The sequence below is a fragment of the Phoenix dactylifera genome, chromosome 5, assembly GCF_051530095.1.
Source record: "Phoenix dactylifera cultivar Ajwa chromosome 5, Ajwa_hap1_PhDact_Kaust_v1.1, whole genome shotgun sequence".
Classification (NCBI taxonomy): Eukaryota; Viridiplantae; Streptophyta; class Magnoliopsida; order Arecales; family Arecaceae; genus Phoenix; species Phoenix dactylifera.
The window spans coordinates 292190-316399 of record NC_143194.1 but is presented as its reverse complement, the minus strand read 5'-3'; the positions used below and the strand labels follow the sequence as shown (position 1 = coordinate 316399).

The following is a 24210-nucleotide window of genomic DNA, read 5'->3' as shown; positions in this document are numbered from 1 at the left end:
TTAACCAAAAAATGATCTCATTACAAGATACCTCATAATAAGAGTTGGAGACCCCAGCAAGGGGAACATGCCAAGGCCAAGGAATGGAACAAGGAAAAAAAAATGATCACATAATTAGGAAAAGAAAAAATAATTACAGGTAACAGACGTACAAGACACACCCAAAAACAAATATGCTGCTTCAGGCAGCTGCAACTTGGCAGAAGAGGAAAAGCATATAGAAGAAACAGTTTATCCTTGCTGTAGTAAATCTTTCTGCCCAAATATCTTCTGAAAATCCTAACATGGAATAGAACAGGCAAGACAGTGGCAGTCGGAAATAACAGTGGCAGTCTGAAAACAGACCATCACTCAAGTCCACTTACCTGGCATCTCATGGAAAATTAATTTCAATAGGCAAGATCCAACCTCAAAAGCTGTAAGGACCACATGTAAATTGCTAAAAGTATGACCAAGGTAGGCCGAACCGCCCGGTTCGACCCGTACCGAGCCGACCCAATGGGGAATCAGGTCTGTTCGCCCATTAAAAATGGTTCCAGCCCCGAACCAGCCGGTACGGGTTCCAAACCGACTGGAACTAGCCAGAAAAGGCCCAAACCGGACTGAAGCGGCCTGGAACTAGCCGAAACCGTTCGGAACCGGTTGGTTCCGTTCGAACTCGGTATGAACTACCCGGTTTGGAACCGGGCCCCCTCCTCCTTTGCTTCTTTTGTTAAAAGGTGTTGGGAATCCAACACCTTCTCTGCTTCGGTTAGGCTTAAGATGCCTAAACAACTCCTTCCCACCAATTTGCGAAACAATACCGATTCAGCGCAAATGAAGGAAGCTTCAAGCCTAAATAAGGTGTGCTTCCTCTTTCCAATCTTATTCTCTATTTTTATTTTTTTTGGCCTTGTTTTGGATTATATATAATTTTTAAAAAATTAAAAATACATTTTTGGATTAAAAAATAAAAATATATAAAAAATAAAATTAAAAAATGTAAAATCAGAAGCGTATTTAGGGGCATAATTTTCTTCAATGTTTTTGCAGCTGAATAATAAATTTATTTTGGTTTATCTACGAAAAATCTTAAGCGGCTTGTTATCCGAATTCTCTCCCAGGCGGTCTCCTCGAGTGGTTGTGAGTGCAATTAGTCTACCTTTGCCCTCATCCACAGCAAGCAGAGGAACCGTCTGACACAGAATCTCCTCAATGACCTTGTATATGTTCACTACAATCTGAGGTTGAGGCTAAAATACATTCAGGAAGAAGTAGAGCTAAAGTACACAGATCCGATCCATAGTACTTTCATTGATAATAAGAATGATCCTATGATCGGATGGCTTGTGGGCCAGTATCAGGAGTCGGAGATTGATGGGCGAGGATCGCCTCCACGATCGGCCAGTTTCGTAGCTAGCAATGCTAGGGTCAATGCAAAGCAATGAGCAGAGAGCAATATTCCACGCATACTTCCAGCTAATCAGCCACAACCACAAGAGAGCCAGTCACTATATGACTCTTTGTCTGAGACATCCTCTCAGAGATGTGATCGAGAGATGCGTAGACAAGGTCACTACACTATCCGATCAACTCGATCAGGAGAGTGAAATACATCCTCCCAACATAGCCAGGCAGAGAGTGGAACGAAAGGTAAGCAAGCAGTGAGTGGCATGTAAGATAAAAAAGCAGCTGCCTGGCACACCAAAAAAAATAAAAGGCACCTGCAGCCCCAATGGAGTGTAGGAGAAGCCAATTCACTCAGATTCAAAGACCAGAAGCAGCAGTTATGGTGGTCATGGACTATTGGCCAGAGAAAGTGGAGGACATGAGACCATCATTTATGAGAGCCACAAGGTGGTCTTCGATTCACTGGTGAGTCCCAATTTATGCATGTTACACAGAATAGAAACCACGGTGCACGATCTAGTAGAATCTACGAAGATCCAATTGCATATAGGAGACGGACTTCTCGACGTCATTCAGGAGGACACGATGCAGCTGCAAATGACCTTGCACATGGCAATAGACATATCAAGTTCCGAGTCGTATACTGGATCCTATGACCCGCAGCCACAGATAGCCTATGACTCATACGGATACGATATGGATATAGTGTGTCTGAGGCATCTTTGGGTAGCTACTAGCCTACGCAACCCGAAGCATCTTACGGCTCGGATTTTGCTGTCGGTTTATTCAGATAAGGCCCTTCACAGCCGTTTTATCAACCAGTATATCAGTTAGAGAATGTCTCAAAGCCAAAGTTTCAGCGAGAGATCCGAGAGTGCTTATAACCCAGAGCATGTTTCTTATAGGATGAACATATAAGACTACAACATTGCTTGGTTAGAGGGTGGGTCGATATGCTAATGATTCCGATATCTATGAGACATCATCACTCAACGAAATTTTAAATATTGGTATGTATGTTGTATTTTAAATATATGTAATTGATTGTATTATTTTATATTTTTCACTTTACGACTTGATTTGAGGATATTTCATGTGGCTTCTTGTAGCATGCAACATCTCACTAATAATTTTATATTTTGTATCATTTTAAAACAAGATGCATCATTTAGGTTAAATTGAATCATAGAAATATCAAAAAATATCAAAAAAATCAAAAAAACATCAAATTATACTTAAAATCATTGAAAAAAATTTAAAAAATTGATTGGCAATTAATTGAACTTGAAAACCTCAAAAAAAACTGGGCATGCCGATACAGAACCGGCAGGCCTAAGCATACAGTGTCGGTATGGTACCGGTACTGTACCGACCCATCCGCCGACCAGTATGGATCTCGGTACCAGTTCAGTGGACTTTGGGTATGACAACGCTGAAGCATTTTCCATTATCAAAAAAAATATACTATTTCCAAAATCAAACCTACCACTCCAAAAAAATTATTCACAAATTAACATCCCCAAGTATGGGAGGCAAAGGATATAGAAAATCCTCATAACTTGACGCCCCAGAACTTCTAAAAGATCTAGATGATATCCAATTTATAAACACCAAAAATGTTGTCACGCAAAGACAGTTCACTAGTCTAATAGAACAAGCCAACAAATGAATGATCTAGAGATAATGCTTTAAAGATTTTTTTTATTCAACAACAAAGCATTTCTTCTGTACAAATTGAACAGAACTGGAGTGTAAGAAAAAAAACTGCAGATAGGTAACCAATCATAAATCTTTTCTTTAATGCATCTTTTACAATATTCTAGAATGCCCAAGTAAGGAATACCAGCATTGCATCAGAATTCGGTAGCCTTTCATATTTTTACTAATCCATCTCTCATCAATTGTCAAATTAGCTTCAATACCAGTAGATTAACCACTTTCTGAATCAGATTCAACTTCATGGCTGTTAGGAGTCATGTACGTGGAGCCACATGCAGCTCAAGTTATACATGTAGGCCAACCCTCTTGTTTGGATGCATGCAACCCAAATTTCACGGTAAATTGGATTTCTCATTGGTCTACAACATAGCGCTATCCTGTGGTAGATAAACTTGCGCTTAAAACGGCCATAAGACTAGGGGTGGCAAAATATGACCCGACCCGCCAACCCGACCCGTGTTCGACCCGCCATAAACAGGTTTGGGTTTGGCCTAAACAGGTTCGGGTCGTAAACAGGTTAAGCCGTTTAACTTGTTTATTAATTGGGTCGGATACAGATTTTAGGTGTCCGACCCGTTTAACCCGTATAACCTGTTTAATTGTTGGGCTGATAGATAAGGGTCACAATCCATAAGATAAAGCCCGGGCCGGCCCAAGTCCCCGCCTCGGCCCAATTTCAGCGCGAGTCCACGGTCCACACTCCATCGTCCGTGACTTCTCCAGTTCCCCTTAGGGTTAGGGTTTGTGCGCCGCCCGAGTCTATTCCCTCAATGTCTCTCTCCCCTCTCCTCTCCTCCGGATTCTTTGCCTCCCGAGCCCTCTCCTCCAGACCTCCACTCTCTCCTCCCCCTTGTCGACTACTTCCGCCTCCCCATCGACAGCAACTGCGGCAGCTCGACGGGGTAAGAAAGATTCATCTACGCGAGGTCGGTTCCTCTGCTCTACCGCGGTAAAAAAGGTCCATCTTCCGTGTATTAGCTCTTATGTTTTTTTCCCGTTTTCCCTTTTTGTTCTTTTTCTCCTCGTTTGTGGATGATCGAAGTGTTTTCTGGTGGGTCCTTTTGATTTTGGTTAGGGAGGGCGATCTTGATCATTTAGGTTTTGGTTCTGTTCTTGGTTTTTGATATCTGAGATCTAATTCTTGATGTTTTCTGTGTGGATTTCTGGTATGGAGTTCTTGAAAGTTGGGGTTTTTTGATGTGGCGCAGCCAACAGCAACTAAGCCGCCTTCGCTTGGAAAGTCAACGACTTTTCTTACCATAGGCGGGCTTTTTGATAACTTTTCCTTGTTCATCAAGAATCCAAGATCTCTCCCTTTTCTTTCCCTTAGTTTTTTCTGCTGTGTCCATGTTCTTGCAGGACTTTCTTGAAAAGAAAACGGGTTTTTTTTTCTTTTTTGGTTTATATTGAGAAATTGATTGGTTTTGTTTTTTTTCTTTTAAAATTATGTACCGTGTTATTAATTCTCCATCATAGATTCATAGCTCAATCGGTTTGCGTTCTAAATCATCAGGGAGAACAATAATTGTGTTTGATTGAACAAGTAAAGAGCCTGGCTTAATATCCGGTTTGATGGTGGTTTTCTTTCATCTTCTTGAAGTGTTTGCTGGGCTTTGTTCCTTTTTATTCGAGAGGGTTGTTTGCATCTGGCCGGAGGTCAAAAGTTGATGGGGATTGGGGGGGCAGACGGGCAGTTCATACCTGCATCTGGAAGTGAAAGTGTTAATGCCTTTAAGAATTAGTCTGGTTGAGTCTTGTCTGTTCAATCACGGTCAATTGGGTGACAAGATCCAAACTTGGTCTAGCACAATGCAAAATAGTGTAGTGGATTATACGGTTCTTTAACATGATACAGGTATGGTTTTGCATTTGTTATCAAACTAACATGCAGTGGATTGAGTGATCAAACTAAGAGATTATTTTCTTCTTTTTGTGTCATTGGTACAGCTATGGTTTTGCATTTGTTTAGTCCCAATGTCAGTTTTCACAGAGTCATGCTGTTGATTCTGGATGTATGATCCATTTTTATTATATGCTTCATATTTCATTGTGCCCTTCCAGAGAAAATATGGAGACTGTTCAGTGTATTTTGGAAGATATATGAAGAACATATAATAATTTGAATGACAATATAACTGAGGATGTGTGTGTGTACACATAGTGCTTAGCCCTTATTCTGAAAATATCTATTGTCACATGATGTCATACACAACTATTTGTGCAGTAGATATTTCTGTGAGTTAATTACTTTTTATAATTATATCAATTCTTCTTCCATTTCTTCAGGATGTTCAATTAAATCTTCAACTTTGTCTCCTCTAACTGGGAATATTTGCATCACACACTGCCTGCAGTAGTTCAGGAAGTGTGTGTTGGCTCTACAGTGAAATGGTGGCTGGATGAGCCTACATATTTCCTGATTGCTCCTTGATGTATCTTGACCTAGTGTGATGTAGAGATACTGAATATTGATTAGAGTATTCTCTTGCCTAGAAAAGTCAATTCCCATCTTGTTTGTGTAGATTTTGCTGTGCGATAACTTGCACCATGGAACTTTGCTGAATATTTAAACATGCTTGTTTTACTTCTATTTCTTTCCATTTCCCTTCCAAACAGCATTGAAACATGTCATTTTGTTTTTCTTTTTAACAGGATGATAGCAGAGAAGCTAATTGCAATCACTTAGCTATTTCCAACCATGCATCTACCTCTTTGGATAATCATGTAGACAGTTCATAAGCTGAATAATTTTTTGTTTGTTTACTGCTGCAGGCCGGGCTGAGGCCCTTCTAATTGCTGCATATGGAAAGGGCCTTAGAAGAAAGAATATAAGGCAGTCTGAGAAGTGCCCTGTTTTCCAAAGCAGCTTCTATGACCAAGACGCTAACAACTTTGTTTTGGAATTGGAAATGAGGAGCACGGAGCACCCACATTGATATTGATTTGACTCGTGGGTAGCTTGTGCATGTTCCAGTGCTTCTGACATTGAGTGGCTCGGTGGCTTTTGCCTTACTCCTGTGATCACATTTTGTACTAACATATTTTTGCAACTAGAAAACCATCAGATTCCAATTAGTAAAATTGTGTTCCGTTATTATATGAATGAGCATATCTGCAGCTTTGTGGTATGAGCCTGATGCTGTTGTTACTGTCTGAACCGTCAGAACTTCTATGCGTTTCATTATCTCAGCTTTACGTGTTTGATTTTAAAGCTCCTGAGTTTGTCAATGTTAATCAACCCTTTTTTTAGCTTTAGCGATCGCCAAGCAACCATTTTTTCCTTAATTATTGATAGTTTTAGACAACAGGTTAAACAAGTCGGGTCGGGTTGGGAAAACAGGTTAAACAGGTCGGGTCGGATTGGATAAACAGGTTAAATAGATCGGGTCAGGATGGGTTGGGCTAAACAGGTCGGGTCGGGTTGGGCAAACAGGTTACTTTTATTAAACATGTTAAACAGGTTGGGTCGGGTTACCTGTTTATTAAACATGTCAGGTTCAGGTTGTAATTCCTGACCTGTTTAATAAACAGATCAAGTTCAGGTTTATAATTTTCTGACCCGATCTACATGTGATCCGACCCGTTTATGTCCGACCCGATCCGATTGCCACCCCTACATAAGACGAATTGCAGCCGCTTAGATATGTATTCTAATTAACAAAAAAGGTGACTTTCTTTCTGTTCTATCTCAACTACGGATCTTAATTTTTGAGGAAAAAAAGGCCCCTCACCACAACCCTTCTTCTAGAACACCCTCATCTCGATGTACATCGAGAGCTCCGACCTGGTGTCCACTTACGACATGTTCGATGGAAGGTCCACCAGAGATGCCCGTCGTTTCCAGAAACTCCCCGCCAAATAAAAGAAGTGAGCTTTCTTATTAGTCAACTACTGCAACTTAAGTTGCAAAATGACTTGAGTTGCAATGCAATTTCACCTACAAGGCTCCAAACAGCCCCTTTTTGTTGACAATGGCAAAAGTCTACCTTTATTTCTCTATTCAGCCAAGTGACTTCAATCCTTACCTCCACATAGTTCCTTCCATGTCAAGCAAAATCTGCCACTCAACATTTGACTATTGCAAAATTGTAAATTTTAAACAATGTAGCTTCTACATAGACTCTATATTCTAGACCCTGAAGAAGATGATTTTCCAAGGATAAGAAGGAACATCTATATTGTTTTTTTAGAGTTCACAAAAACGATTCGGTACCCATACGGGTACCATGTTGGCGCATTGTCAGTTTTATCTCCTGTTTATTCGGTTGGAAAATCATATCGTTCCGCACCAAGAGAGAGAGAGCATCGATTTCATATAGCGACACCCTACACCCTCTATACCAAGTACTGGTTTTGTATCGGTACGATAAAGTGTGCCTAGCAAGTGCGGTACACCTAGCATGATGCGATACACTCTGATATGGTGTAACTTTGGTTTTTTCTTAGCCTTCATCAGTCAATGTTTCTCTTGGACGTATTATGTTGATAAACCTTCTGTAAAAGGTAACTCATCAACTTTTTACAAAGATATTGAGATTTGCAAAGGACAATCGCATATTCTAAATATGCAATGTAGAGAGACCCTGATCCACCTGGCCACTAGCCAAAAGTGTAAGATCTAATCCAGCAAAGATCAAGGACACCAGCAAATCAAATTATAACAAATTACCCAGCTAACAGAACAGCAGTCCACGAGAATCTTTAAAGCACAAATCCAGTAACCATTTCTAGATCCAATACATACTTGATGTAGATAACTTTGTCTACAGTTTGTACATATCCAGCATCGCAGATAAGTACCATAAACAGTTCTAAATAGAAAATGAAGTGTGATTTGAGAATGGGATGAACATCATAGTTCAGCGATTGTTGCTCTTTAAGCAAGCGTATGCAGCATGCTCATACAAGTAATATTCTAAGTTGTTCCACCTAATTTTATGATTTCGCACCCTTTTATTATTCTAGCATTCTAAGTCCAGAACATTTTAAAATGTTATGTATACGAAGGAACATACGCTTAAATTTAGTTTCGCCACAAAGTCAGTGTAAATGAGACTGCAGGAGAACCACTTGATGCATTTCTAAGAGCATATAAACATGTACAAGTTTCTAGCTTTTTAATTTCAGTGAAATATGCTCTGCACATAGGTAAGCTTTACACACTAAACATCCCAATATTGAATACTTGCTAGATCTAAGAATATGACAAATGTTGCTACATGCATATCAGTGATAAATAAGCAGCACACATATTCATGACAGGGTTTATTATTTATATATGCAATAAAGGAAGAATTTAGATTTATGACCCGTAGAAACAAGAAACTAAAAAAGTCTAAAATCAAATGTGCACATAAATTTCCTGATACTAAAGAATATTCGTTGTCGAATTTCAAGAAGATGGGAGTATAAAGACCATTGAGCATCAAGACAGACATTCATGCAATAACATAATTATGGTTGATCAAATCTCAAGAAACCTTGCAGTTCCTTGTGTAAAACGGTAACTATTGCCAAACACAGGATCATAATCCTAAGAAGCTACCATTGGTTTTAATGTGAAATATGTCGACTTTAATCTGCATCAAAAATAACATTAATACCCTTTTTTACGTCTGACAATAATATAAAAATACAGTTTGTGCTCCTCCAGTACTCCCATAGTTTCAGAATTGAAGTGCCCCACTAGCATCTTTTCCCTTTTTAACCCAAACTACTGTAGTGAAATGATCTTCCTCAAGAAAAAATATTCTATATCAGAATTAAATAGCAAAATGTTTCAGAATGCATGTGCTAAATCATCATTGCCTCCAGAAATCGAGATTAAAAAGTTCAAATTTCACAGTCTTCCCTACAATTGCTGTTTGTAACAAATATATAGATGACAGCAATCATCCGTATATTCTCTATGTAAAATGGACAAAACCCATCTGATTCATCAAGTAAAATTATTACACTTTAACACAAGCTTCCATGATGGTGATATAACTATCTGAAAACACCTACGAACATTCCCTTATTCTAAAAAATTAGCAGAAGAAAAGTGAAAAGATTAGAATTTCAAGAAAAACTTAGTTCTCTGTTAGAAAAAATAGTACGAGAAAACCTGTCTTTTCCTCTATGCAATGAAGCTAGAATCATTGGTAAATCTTGCATATACAAAAGAAAGAAGTGTATCTGGTGAAGTTTAGATGATGTTAGAAGACTATACTGGTAAAAATGACTTTATGAAACTAAATATTATCAATCAATTGAAATGACGTGCTTTCAATATAGTACAAGAGAAAGGTAGGTAAGCAAAAAAGAAGATATTCAACTTACGCATCACTATCCCTGGAAAGAGAGAGAGCACTCAAAGACAATCCATAAGCTATTTCAACTACACATGTCAGAGTACAGTCCTTCGACTCCAGGGATCTCAAAAGCTTCTTGAAGCAATTTAAGAAGGGGGGAGGCGACCTCCATTCGTACTCATTTGAAATGGTACCATCACAATATCTCTCGTCTCGTTCTGTTTGCTCAAGGGTAAAAGATCGCAATTGTGAAAAGAGGGAAGAAAGAGCACTTCTACCCTGACTGCAGGAAGTTAATTCCTTGAAAGTCACAAGACAAGCTAACAACTCCCTTCCAACTGGCAGAACCTGATAAAAACAATCTATCTATCATGATTGAGGAAAACTAAATTAAAGGAAGAAAAAAGGTTCAAGAGTTTGCAGAAAAAATGAGCAAAAGAAAAGAAGGGTACAGCCAGTACTCTATGAGGGATGAACAATTGGCTGAAATATCAAATAATGGAGATATACAAAAGATAGTCACTGCTTGCTGCCTAGCAGCCAAATGTTTTTAGCATCATAACTAAGAAGAGACCATCTCTCATCATTGTAAAGTAAAACGTTTACATGAATGATAGCAAAACAATGACGTCAATTTATTCTTAAAAACAAGAACATTAAACTGTTCCCATACAAAGAACGTGTTCTAATTGATCATCCAAATGAATATTTCGTCATTTTTGTGCAGAACTGATAGCAAATAACAATGTTGTAGGTGTAGAAATAGGTCGTGCCAAGGAACACTAACCGTTTTAGTGCATGAATGGTAGTAATGATTATTGGCATAATCCATACATAAACTAATTGTCGGTAGTTAAACCTTTAAATAGCCAAAAGAGTAACAAGAATCCATAGTAAATAAAGTAATAATAAACATTTCACTATTAAAAAATGTGTTAATAATTGAATGGCAGTTTAAAGTTGGAAGCAAGTATGCATTTTGATGAGAAAATTGATGAACCATGAAAAGAAAATGACAAGGACCTCCCCAATTCGTTATTAACTAAGAAAACAAATTAACCTATGAACAACAGCAGTTATAGTGAACAAATATATCTAATTATTATGTCCCATTTGATTTATCTACATTTCCTGTACTTTTCAATGCATGCACTATTAGTTTATTAAAAGATTTCATATTTTCTTTATCTATCACGCAATGGTAGGAACTAGGAAGAAACTTTTTTTTCTATCATATATGCTAATTGGCCTAATTAGGTTCAAGTAAAGAAAAAAAAAGTAATCAACTAATGTTTCAATAAAAATAAATATTCTGTTATCTCATATCAAGCCTAGTAGTACCGTTGGTATTAAATGGTGTAACCTGTTAATCCATACATGTATTATGTCTCTTCTTGCTACCCTTTGCCTTTTGCATTAAATATGTTAAACTTAGCTTGATATTTTAGTTTGGATTTAACACTACTAACACAGTAGTAAATCGCATTAGCTTCTTGCAGATCCTGCTCACTATGAAATTTCACAAATAAACATAAGAATAAAGTATAGAATTTTTCCCTTTCAACGGTTAAGTTAGGTATAGTCCACCAATTTAAAGTCGCAAGACAAATGTCTCAGCAATGGGCCAAACCTCATCAACATTAGCCTAAAACATATTTAGTTTGGTCACATTGACCAGCTCCAATTTTCTACAACCAGAGTTCATCCTGTTATATGAATGAGCCTGGACTTAGAATTATCATACTATGCAAATGATCAAAATACACATCCACATTATGTTAAATTGGCTAGCATGCCTAGTGTACAGTTAACCTCATCAACAGTGCTGCAAAATCTTCGCAAACATCATAGAACACAAAATGTAAGAATGCTCAAACCGGACAGATTATGCAAGCAACTGTAGGATACCATTTGGCCAAGATGGATAGTAGTCTTTATCATCTACATTTATTAAATGGGATTCAAAATTTGACCTTTTCAAGGGTTACATTGCATATTAGACCCTCCCACCCACTCCTTGATGGGAAATTGTGGGATTATACTTGTCTTCATAAGATCAACATAGCCTTATTGTTTAAGATAAGTCTAAGGTGATTGTCAAAACTCCATAGCATTTAGTCAAGGAGAGGCTCCACTTCTCCATTCTTCCTAGTTTGTGGTGGGCAATTACTTTGAAGAATAACTAAGAAAAAAGATTGTTTCTTGAAGCACTTAAGCTTCATTTGGCTAGGAAGCCAAAACTTCCCTCAAGTGACATGTTGTGACATTCTCTATTGAGCTTACTATCCAAAACAAGCAAATAGTTGAGGGGCAACCTCTTGCTAATAAAACCTTCCGATGGAAACTAAATTAAACATCCTTTGTTGCAAGAATACTTGGTCTTTAATACTTAGGTCAAGCAGCAAATTACTCATATGTTAAACAATTCACTGAGTTCTGCGATCCATTATACCCAGGCTAAATTTGGCAGCCAAGTGGAGGCAGCTACGAAGGAGAAGCCATTATGTCCTTCGCTGCATCTTGGAACAATCTATATGCTAGCTGGAGAAGTGAAGATTTGTCATCAACATTCAGTAGACACTATCAAAGGCTACAGGCAGAAAGTACGCTTCTACCATGGCCGTTAGAAGGACCAAAATGGAGGGGAAAATAAAAATTCACCCTTTCCAAGGGAAGATAAATATCTGCATCATACTTGTTCATCACACAAGGGAAAAAGTTTGAAGTCTCGAACATAGTACACTTCTACAAACCTGTCTTCTAAATGAAGATAAAGGCATGCTTAGCCCATGGATCCACTTCGTTGTGAGTAAATTTAGTTATCTGCTTAGCTAACCAAGAAAACATCAAATGATGACAAAATTTCAACAATTTTCCCACCCTATAATTTCATAGTGGAAGGACATCAGCAGCCATTGACCCTAAATCCTCATCTATAGAATTAAAAAGTCTTATACAGTAGAAGAAATGGAGAAAAGGAAAAGAGGAAGGGGAAGAAGATAGGATGTCTCTTTCCTTAAAGTGTTGTAGAAAAAATTGTGTCATTATTAGATGACAAATCACGTCTCCACTAATATCCAGTGGTTGACTAAAACAACATTCTCACAATACATGACAAGGACTAGCAGCGAAGAGACAGCAACAACAACATTGTCATATTGATAGAAGATGTGCCAAATGGCATAAAATGGCTTGTGTTGGTAATACAAAAAGTTTGAACACCACAAAACATCTTGACTGTATTATTTATGCTACCTTAGGTCATTGCCTGAACTGTAAGTATCGAAAGTCGAAGAATGAGTAATGAAGAAGGTCCAAGAATAAGCAACACGAAGGGTTCAAAACAAGGTTTTCCGTCTCAGTACCGGACCCCGTACTGGTGCCACACTAACACAGTGTCGGTACGATACGATACGGACTTTTTTGGCGTCCCGAGTATCGGTGTGCCACTTGTACCGGATACCGGTACCGGGTTCGGTACCGTACGCGTACCTTAGTTCAAAAGGCATCACCCAAAAAAAAAAAGGAAAAGAAACACCACATTATATCCTAGACTTCTAACATGATCTCGACATAAAGCAAATATTGACATTTAAGGCACTGTGAAGGTAAAAGACAGAAGATTTCTCTGTAGTTCACCAAGGCAATAAGCCATGATGCTTACCAGGCATCATTCTTCTGCTTAATCATTTATTCAAAAAGAAAAGGTGAGTGGCAGCTTTAAATGGATGATGTATAAATGAAACAAAAATCTTATCATTTAAAAAGATTTAAAGGAAATTTGCTTCTGAGGAATATTCAACATCGTAAACAAGGCGCCAACCAAAAATAATGAGTGATGTTTGCTTTGCATAGTAAGAAAAAAAATTGGCCCAGAAAAAGAAAAATCATACACAATCCTCATTAAAATATCCAAAGGTAAGATTAATTTGGATCATATATGAATGCAACTAGCTCAAATGACCCTCTCTTTGATTTGAGATATTGAAGAAGTTTTTAAAGCATACATTTCCTAACAAACGACATGATACTCACAAAAAAAACACTGGAGTAGTAAGTTACCTGACATAACTTAAGGACATGCTGCACAATCACGGAATTTTCTTCAATAGCTATATTTTCATTTAAATACCTGTATTATGAGAGTAAAAACAATTTATATTCTCAAGAAAATGCAAAATTAGAATGAAATATCAAGAATCAGAACCCAGGAGTCAGTTTTGGATTCACTCACTGATCAGGTACTCTTGTTCGGTTTATAGATGACTGGGAGTTACAAATCAGTGCCACGGACTTTAATACAGGAAGGCACCAGCAAAGAAATGTGACACTTTTAGAAGGAACTCTGCTTTCCAGAATCAGCTTTCCATCTGAGTTAAACACACTGCTACATCTCTTTAGTACTTTTCCTAAAATTCTCACAGCCCCCGTCTTAAATAATAATACCTGGATAAGACAGGAAGTTAAAACAAGCACAGAAATGGAACATTGACTAATGTGATACAGATGAAAATTCAGTAACCTTGGCATGAGGATGCTCCAACAGATTAGCAACAAAATGAAGCAACCGAAGCATCTGAACAAAAAAATATCAAATTTTAGATCATTTGGAGTGGCCATAATGAAAATAACAGAAAACTTATTACCTTGAAAATATCCATGTCAGACAGGGATGTTTCATTAACATGATTATCCATCCATGAAAATATTGGTCGTAGAAGGACAACTGCACATTCTGTCCTTTGGCAGGCAACACGAATTATGAGAACACGAAGCATGTCTTGTACGACCACCAAAGCCTGAGTAATAAATTAACAACAGATTTGATCAACTGCCAGTAGTTTAAAAAAAAAAGAGCAAGAGAAAGCAACATATTAAGGCTGCACATACGGTAGAGGCAAAATGCAGGACAACTTGTGCAATTCTGTCAAGTTGTGGCGTCAACCGAACGAGTAGCACTTCTAGGTGTTCTGGCTGTAAATACCAGATGATGTCTCTCTCTGCTTGAGGTCCTAAAATCGACCCAATACTCAAAAGTCCCAAAGCACTTAAAGGGGGAATCTCATATTTCCATAGCCATATACCTTCCTCTGGAAATAGATCACCCTTTTGGTGCATAAAGTCACATATAAGAGAATGCACTGGTTAAGTAAAGAATCTAAATTATGAGAGCCAGATTATGACTTATCTAGATATTTAAGGTTCTGTATGCAAAAAGAAATCAGAAGCTCCAAGAGAGGCTCCATGAAGTTGTTAGCATTATTACCAGTAGGCAGAGCATGCTGCAGGCATCCTTTGGACCCAAGGCTAATGATGAAGTAGCCTGAACACTCTCAAGAAGACAATGAAATAGACCAGGCGTCCAACCAAATATAGGCCAGCAAGCAAGCGCTGATGTAAGAAGTTGACAGACAGCACCAAAACCAAGTGCAGAGCTTGCATATGGGAAAGACAAGTCCACTGCACAAGCTGCTAATTTTGGGCTGCAAATTTAACACTTAGGATTAGAAAAATTCAGCAACCACAAAGGAACTAAAGGAAAAATCAAAAACATGGTACCTTACTTCTCGATGCAGTTGTAGAAGTGCGTTAAGTAATTTTTTGTTGCGATACTGCTCCTTTGTTTCCTACAAATGAAGTGCCTTTTTAATTTAAAAGCGTATATAAACAAACAGTGCTCATTAACCTTAATTGGTTAAAAAACTATCATCTTATAAGTCAAAGAAACATTTTTCAACTAACATCACAATACTTTATTTCAGATGCAATAGCGATAGAAAGTCAATGAACCCATTATTTGTATTGAAATTGCATTCTGCCAAGATAGGACTGATACTTCCATAAAATGCAACTCAAGTAATTTTTGATGATTCGTTTTGACATAGATGCCTATAGCCACTAACATAAACATGACCTGACACTCTTGGACGATGGATGTCATGTCGAGTCCCGTTCCCTCTCCCCTCCCAACACTCAGGATAGTGCCCCCATCCTGTCACTCGACATTGTGGGACATCCTGCAGTCCCACTAGGACTTAAATCCTTGGATACAACATAATACAAATACATTGAAATAGCATATCTCGAAGAAATAGGATATGATACAGCTAGGATACACTAACAAATAAATATATATTATTTCCATATAATTAAAAAGGAATGCACAAAGCATTAATAGAATAGAACGCTTTATTTCCATCCTGCATACAACATGTATTCGCATCTGATAAATATTGGTTATAACCATGGCATGAAAACTTCTAGTATCCACGTACCCTGGGGAAAAGTTGGTGTAATTAAAAGACTAGGACTGTTTAGCCTGGTCAAGACACTCATTAAACCACAGCTTCTAAAGAACAATTGTTAACCATCTTTCAAACATTGGGGATATTCAGATACTAAAATACATATCCTTCTGAAGGAGCATGAATTTCTCGACCTTCCCAAATAACCCAGATTGATGTTCTACATGAATGGATGAGATATCAAGGAACAGAAAGGAACAACAATCAGTAATCAAGCCAAAGAGTCATACAATCCATCAGAAGGAGAAATTTATAGTAGGCTATGAATAGGACCAATAACGGCAATATAATTCATTAAGCAGACATAAGAAGTTGTGAACTTCTATAGTGGTTGTTATGAACTTGTATGTGATTTTTCACTTCGATGCTTTGGGTTTAAAACATAGCAATTTCACAGTTTTGGTGCAGATAAATCAGAATGTGATGAATGCCAAAGAAACAGTTGACTCTCCATTAATTATCATAGACAAAACCTAGTTCACAAGTCCTTGATGCAATATGAAACTACATAAAGTGTACTTATTTGCCAGCATATTTCAGACTCGGAGCATTCGACAAGGAGAGCATGCATGCTTATGCAAACACTAATATAATCATGCATACACATATAAAATTCCAAGATCTGACTTCTAACAATTAGTTTCTAACATGAAGTAAAATTTTAGCAACTCAATCAAATTATATTCTTATGGATTTCTCCTGTGGCATGTTTTATAACTGAAAGAACAAGGACTAACCAATCATAGAACATATAGTTTCAGAAGCATATATTGGCATCCATGAGAGGCTGCATACCCATGGAACTAAATTGACAATAGCACTACTAAGTAGTACAACGAATATTATTAACCATGAAGCTTCCAGGGATTTTTGAGTACCAACACCTTCGGCACTTGGAGAGCCACAGTAGGGCAATATAGCAGCCCATATGTGGAGATGTCAAAATTTTCTCAAACAAAATTTTATACCTCTACGTGGACTGCAAATGAGCTCCATTAACTCTATGCATCTTAGGAATGTAAGGTATGTAAATCCACATTATGTAAAATTTCTTCCCAAGTTCCTATACTAAGATTTTATATCAAATATATCTACATAATAAATAGCATTAAAGCAGGAGTACAGCAGCAGAATAGAACAGTATGTGTTTTATTTGGTTATTTGGTTTGCCTTAATTATAGTAGAAAAAGGTGATTCTCCTTGCTTTTTAAACCAGATCAATTTTATCCACTTGATCAATAAGCCATATATGGTACAACAGGCTAAGTTTGAGCAAATTGAAGATTTGACCAGATCTGCACAATTTTTTTTAAACTACTTTCTATTAGGTGTAATGAGACATTATTAGGGAAGCACCGTTATCATAGATCCATGGATTCAAGTGCCAGTCAGCACAGTCAACATAACGTGACACAAATCATGCCAATGCCTTACCAATACATGGCACTAGCACAGTAGCAGATATGTAATGATGCTTGGCACTCCACAATGCCATTGTGTGCCGAGCACTGGCACCATCAACACAGTACAGCTTGGTACACATCCTGTTGATGCTAGGCCAGCACGATTCTGGCATGCAATGTGTAAGTCATTGACCAGACCTATAACATTGCTAATTCAAGTTAAGTCTCACTTTACAACATATAGGCAACCACCAATAACTCTAGATTAAAATTAAGGGTTGGAAAAAACCACGTCGAGTTTGGGGCCTTTGGGCCAGGCCCGAATCTAACTGAGACACTTGCATTTCTACAAGAAAGTTAGTAAAATGAAGGTCAATCTTTTGTCAAATCCCTCTTGATTAGAGTTCTCTATAGCCAACCAAAATTTGATTGGAAGGGCTTGGGCTACTGTTTGCTCCTCCACGAATTACTGAAAATAGATGATATCAATATTTTGCACAATAGTATTGTCTGATAAGACTTCGGATGAAATATTGCATTATGACTTCCTAAAACAAGCCTTTTGCCAAAACATTAAATTAAGTTCTTGTACGCACAAATATTGAAAATGCTTGACGATTATAATTATGATTATGATTATGTAAAAATTTTTAAACATCACATAATTCAATTTGCAATGGATTTGTAAGAGCGATGTTGATAGAACGTTGCATATTGGTTATGATTTATAGCCATATAAATTATAAAGCAGATAGGAAAAGAAAAATTAAGAACAAGAAGTCCTATAAGCATATATAGTCAAAAAAAATAAATGGTCAAAACTTACGTGTAACATTCTTAAAAGGTTAATTAGTAAAACAAGCGAAGGAATCATGAGATCAACTAAGCTCTGTTCATGACTTCGTTCCAATAGCAAATCAGTCGTAGTGTTACATTCTGCACCTTCATCAAGTAGGTAATCTGAAGAATCAAACAGGATCCAAAATTCAGAAAAATAGAACTCAGAAGAAAAAGAAAAAACTATTCAATGTAAAGCAAGCAAAAGAAAAGAGTCACATGCCAAAATAAATGATACACCCAGATCTAAAGGGAATTCTGCATCCAATAGCATGATGGATAAAAAAGATCTATCTAACTTAAGGCATGCCAAATACGTTAGCTTTAGAGGAAGATTTGATCTAGAAGAAGGAGCCATACTTGCTCATTAAGAGGGAGGATATACATTTAAATGAAAGCTCTTCAGGGAAGGGGGGGAAGGGGAGGTTACTATTTGCTGTTGCATGCTTTACTTAAAAATTTTCTACTGCAGTCGCTTTGCTCCTTAGTTTCTTCTTCCATATACACTAATTGTAGTCATTTAGTTTAGTTCATTAGTGAAACCCAGCTAAGGGAATACCCTAACATACAAATTAAAAAGAGCGTTATGAATGCCATGAGTTCCCCCAAAGCTTGCTGTTGCAATTCCTTTATCTTTTCCCCTCACAGCCCCGAATCGACTTATAAGTCTTGCTTGCTTTACTTTGACTAGGGAAGAAAATACGGTCTATCTATCTCATTATTTTGCGTTGAATCCCTGTAAGTGTACTTCCTACTAGCTTGATTCTAGGTCTACCTGTTAAGTTTAGTCTTCTTTTTGCTAACTTGAGTCCACAAGGCAAGTGGCTGATCATAATTCTTCTTTGCAAGTGCTTGATTCCTGTGGAATTCCCTGATTCCTGTGGAATTCCATTAACAATCTTAAAATAAATGAAAGCCTTTTTGAGATACTTGTTACAAAGTAAGTTCAATATTTCACTGTGTGGGACAGCTAACTAACAAAAGCAATTCCTGGAGGGGAATCGATTGAAGAGATCGCCTGCCCTTGGTAAAATTCCTTACTCAAAAGGACTAGATTGTTAAGCTGCCTTCCAAGCTGCACCACTATATGAATGGCTTGAACAAATAAGATATGAGAGAGCACTTTCTCCTTCTATTTCCAAAGGCTAAGAAGTTAATGCCCGAGAAAGAGCACTTGAAAGTAAAACCCAATCTTTTGCACGGTAGCTCCCATAGAATACTCAAACCCTGGCTCTTTCATTTAATCTGCTTTGCATATTTGCCTTCCTGAAACTTCCTATGCTGCAAACAAATTGACACAGAGAACAATTTTGACATCCATCCATCAAGAGCACTTTACCCTAGCATGAAAAGTGTTGCTTAATGGAATTCCCTTTCTTGCTTCAAACTAGCCTACTTGATTGAACAGTGCTTCTTGCTAAAGAGCAACTATTGTAAACAACGACTAATTTAATCACCAGACAAGTGATTGCAAGTCATAAAATGGATTACTCAATGAATAGAGCTTTATTTTGCCTTTTCGCAGGAATACTCTAATACAGGTAAGGAAATGTCGTAAAGCTCCTGCCTCGAGGATGGCAACTAAAGAGTTATAGGCCGGATACTAGCTCTTGTCTTTTAGTAGCTAGCTGTGCTAACAATAGCCCTCCTCTTCTCTTATAAGAGATAGGTGCTCTCTCTATGACCAATTTTCCTTAAGGCATTCCTGATTGTAGACCACCCTTACGTTTACCTTTTAATTAAAGCCCTTTGATGCGCGAGGAACTGTCTGAAAGTGAAAGGCATCATTGGCAGATGCCCAAGCGAAAATTTTTGTGTAATTGGGGATAGGTAGGCACAGTCAATCGGCAATCAAACAATTCATTTAACAATATCGGTATAATGAGTGCCTCTTCCAAAACCATATCGCTCCTTTATTCGTATACTGATTGCACCTATTAGGCAAGATGGATTGGCTTAAGGCCCGAATGTTTGACTTAACCATTCCCTCACTTGATTTGGGTAACCTTCTGATATCTGTAATCCATGCTAAGGAACTCGGTCATGAAATGGCGGATCTCTCTTATAACATATGGAAAGCAAGCAAGAACGGAACGAGTGCTTACCCTATCGACCAAACGAGCAAAGCTACTATCCGCAAATCATTTACTTCTTCACACAAGAACTACAAGAATGGTAATCTACTGGGCTAGCCTCCCATTGTGTACCAATGCTTGAACAGGACCATTGACCTTTATCAAAAGAAAGAAGAGTTGTTCGCCAGTTTCCTATAGTCGACCAATATAGCTCAAGGTTCAATTATCTAATTGCCAAAAATGCCAGAAAAGCAAACACAAAATGGAGAAAAGGATGAGGAACAATTATCTAATTGCCTACCAAGGTTCGATGTACCACTCTGAACCGCCCAATTAGGGACGTAACCGCACCATCCAGTTTGGAACATACCAAATCATATTGAGTGAACCGAAACAGTACAGCCCCTCAGTTCAAAAAATCGAGCGAACCGCTCCGAACCAGCCGGTTCAGAGCAGTGCCGATACAAACCGCCTGGTCCGCACCAATACAGGGCTAGTTCAAGCTCCACGCCTCCTTGCTTCAATAATTGAGAGGGGGTGCAGAGGTCTCCCATGGCTTCTCAACCCTCTCATTTTTTTTAAAATCTAGAAAATCTCCAAAAATGCTGAATGTCACTGATTTCACACTAGCACGAAGCTCAAATTAGGTAAAATACCTATCCCCCTCCTCTTTTCAGGCCTTTTTTTTGTTTACAGACCAGAAATGAGCATTAAAATGACAAAATAGCAGATCATGCCAAATTTTCCGATTTTGGCAAGATTTCATGATTTGGTGTAAATTTAGGAATGATCTACACCAAAAAATGCTGAACCGGCCCGTACCAAACCGGTCCAATCTCTGACTAGGTCGGTACGGCCTCAGAAAACGGTTACGGCCCTACCGGACCAGTTCTATCTGATTCGACCAGGACTTGGTGCGGATCGGCACCGAGTCCTGTTCAATTTGCTACAGGTCCGGATCGGTACCGGTCTAGTGGCCAACCGGTACGTCAACCGGTAGCGGTTCGGCGTCCTTGACCTACACAATACCACCAAAATCATAAATTTTTATTACTCTATAATTTTCAAATTAAAAATATTTTTTGGATTAAAAATTAAAAAAATTGTCAAAAAAATTCTGTAAAATCGGTAGCATGTTAGGGGTATGTATATGCTACCTCTATCAAAATTTGATGTTAGTTTGGTTAACTTTGGGTTTGATCATATGTATATCACATAGGACCAAATTTGAATAAATTTGGTAAGTACGCAGTGCACTGTGCATGCCCACAAGCTTAGAAAAATACACGCAACATTCTTGACAGGGTGCTACAAGGATCCAAGATCAAATTAATTTTCTAAATATTTATAATAAAAAATTAATTTTTAAATAAAATAGAAAACAAAATAATAAAAAGTTATGAAAAATTAGTTTTATGTATGGATAATTCAGAAGTATTTCCTAAACTAGAAAAGTAATTTTTTTCATTTCAGTAAAAATTCACTATTTTAAAAAATAAATAAAAAGCAGTACTCTAAGATAAAATTATATGTAGCATTTCTATTAGGGTTCTAAACTATTCCGAATTAAAATAAATTTTCTAGATATTTTCAGTTTAATATTAATCTATCAATTAAATTTTAATTATAAATTATTTAATGAGGTGTAGGAATTATAAAAAATTATTTTACAAGTCGACCGATGCTTCGAATCAAGTGCACAATGCTCGGTACATCCTCAAATTGATAGATCAGGTGACTGATCAAGCAAGAGACCAGAATATCGAGGAAGGAGTCACCAATAATGGCCCAAATTGTTAGATGAGGTGACTGATCAAGCAAGAGACCAGAATACCAAGGAAGTACTAACTAATAATGGCTCGCAGTACAAAGTCGTCCGGAGATCTTGATGGATAGGAGGCCACATATATTCTAGACCCCATATGCTACACATTGCATTGATCTCATGTTGATGGACATCAAAAAGATTTACAGAGTGAAGCAGATCGTGGAGTCAACCCAGTCCATCACATAGCTCGTCTACAACCACACATGGGTGCTTGCTTCGATGAGGAAGTACACATAGGGTGACATCTTATAGCCAACAGTCACATGCTATGCGACGAACTACATTTCACTGGATAGCCTCCGTAAGAACATATATATACACACATCAAATATTTGTCTGTACCAAGTGGCAAGAGACCAGGTATGCCCGAGTTGGTATTGAGGGGAGTCAGGTGGAAGGCTTAGGCCCTGTTTGGGGGAGCTTTTGGAACCCTCCAAAAGTACTTTTAGATGAAAAACTGTGTTTGGTAAATTTTTCAAAAAGCTGTTTCAGCTTTTGGGAGGAAGCTCCAATTTGAAGCTTTTGGGAGGAAGCTGTTTCAGCTTTTTCGCAAAGCTGTATTTTTGACAAAAATGCCCATATTAAAATAACATAATTACATAGTTTGTCCCTTTATAAACCTAAAAATCTGCTGGAGCCAAGAACCCTAGCCGTCAGACTCCCTTCCGTAAGAAAATGTATTTTTCTTTTCAATTTTTGTATGCATCTCTTGAACCACATTTTAGAAGAAAAAAATTTTAATCCTTCTCCATACCTTCCAAAATCAATCTATTGTTTTTTTTTTATCATCAACCTCGCGGCCCACACTGAGGTCCTCCTCGAGCGTGGACCACGAAGAAGAGCCCCTGGACCGCGGAAAATTATTTTATCGAAAATTATGGGAAATTATTATGGAAAATTATTTTATACTAATAATTATAATATTTTATACCTTTATTTTTGTATTATACTATAAATATAATATCATATTATATTATATCATAATACATTAATATGTTATGTTAAACAATTTAATATTATGTTATATTATGGAAAATTAATTTATACTAATAATTATAATATTTTATACCTTTATTTTTGTATTATACTATAAATATAATATCATATTATATTATATCATAATACATTAATATGTTATGTTAAATAATTTAATATTATGTTATATTATGGAAAATTAATTTACACTAATAATTATAATATTTTATACCTTTATTATTGTATTATACTATAAATATTATATTATATTACATTACATTATAATACATTAATATGTTATTTTAAATAATTTAATATTATGTTATATTATGAAAAATTAATTTATAATAATAATTATAATATTTTATACCTTTATTATTGTATTATACTATAAATATTATATTATATTATATTACATTATAATACATTAATATGTTATTTTAAATAATTTAATATTATGTTATATTATGAGAAATTAATTTATACTAATAATTATAATATTTTATACTTTTATTATTGTATTATACTATAAATATAATATATATTACATTATATCATAATACATTAATATGTTATGTTAAATAATTTAATATTATGTTATATTACCAAATATTAATTTACTCTAATAATTATATTACTATTATGCTATATTAACATAATATTATTTTATATTACAATAATATTATACTATATCGTATATTTATGTATTAATTTATGTTATGTTTTATTATGTTCAGTTGTATAATACTATGCAATGTCCTTTATGGTAATTTTGTCATACAAAAGTACTTTCTCAGTTTGTTTACCAAACACAAAACAAAGTACCACAGCACTTTACGAATGTAGTTACCAAATAGCAAATAGCTTTTTATAACAGCTCTACTTCAGACAGCTCTACTTCCAATAGCTCTACTGCCAACAGCTTCCCCAAACAGGGCCTTAGCGACGAGCCAACAATTTTGGCAATGAACCTACGGGATCGTGAAGGCTATCAAGCCATTATATGGAATGCTAAAGGCAATGGACAGCGAGAGATATACCCAGAAGGACTTCCGCTACCACATGATGATGGTTGTAAAGGCCCGAATCAGGAAAGCAAATCTCAGACATGCACAGGAGTATATTGATATCATCAACCATAGGTGGGCAAGGTTCGCGGTACCGATGGTACCGACGTACTGGTCGGCTCCGGTAACGGTACGGTACCGGTGCCGAACCGATACAGTACCGATGGGGCACATTCGGCCTGGTTTCGACCCCATCGTCGTTTTTTTTTTTTTTGGAGTTCTTTCACTTTTGGATATTTTTTTGATGTTTTTATGTTTAGGTTTAAGGTTAAAAGTAGATGATGCAACTTATTACTTCCAAATGATTCAAATAATGAGA

General features: G+C 36.9%; 1 protein-coding gene across 8 annotated transcripts in view; it reads right to left on the bottom strand.

The window, feature by feature from the left end:
- The window catches only part of EMB2016 (mRNA methyltransferase EMB2016), a 53588-nt gene that overhangs the window by 5565 nt on the left and 23813 nt on the right, over positions 1–24210 (bottom strand). For all 8 annotated transcript variants that reach the window (XM_039129542.2, XM_088721175.1, XM_039129543.2 and 5 more), the window contains exons 16-24: positions 17936–18069; positions 14961–15028; positions 14668–14884; positions 14292–14507; positions 14048–14200; positions 13924–13977; positions 13636–13847; positions 13464–13533; positions 9430–9749 (exon numbers count right to left, since the gene is read on the bottom strand). In XM_039129542.2, the coding sequence (XP_038985470.2) occupies positions 9430–9749; positions 13464–13533; positions 13636–13847; positions 13924–13977; positions 14048–14200; positions 14292–14507; positions 14668–14884; positions 14961–15028; positions 17936–18069 (1444 nt within the window). The remainder of the gene's footprint in view (positions 1–9429; positions 9750–13463; positions 13534–13635; positions 13848–13923; positions 13978–14047; positions 14201–14291; positions 14508–14667; positions 14885–14960; positions 15029–17935; positions 18070–24210) is intronic.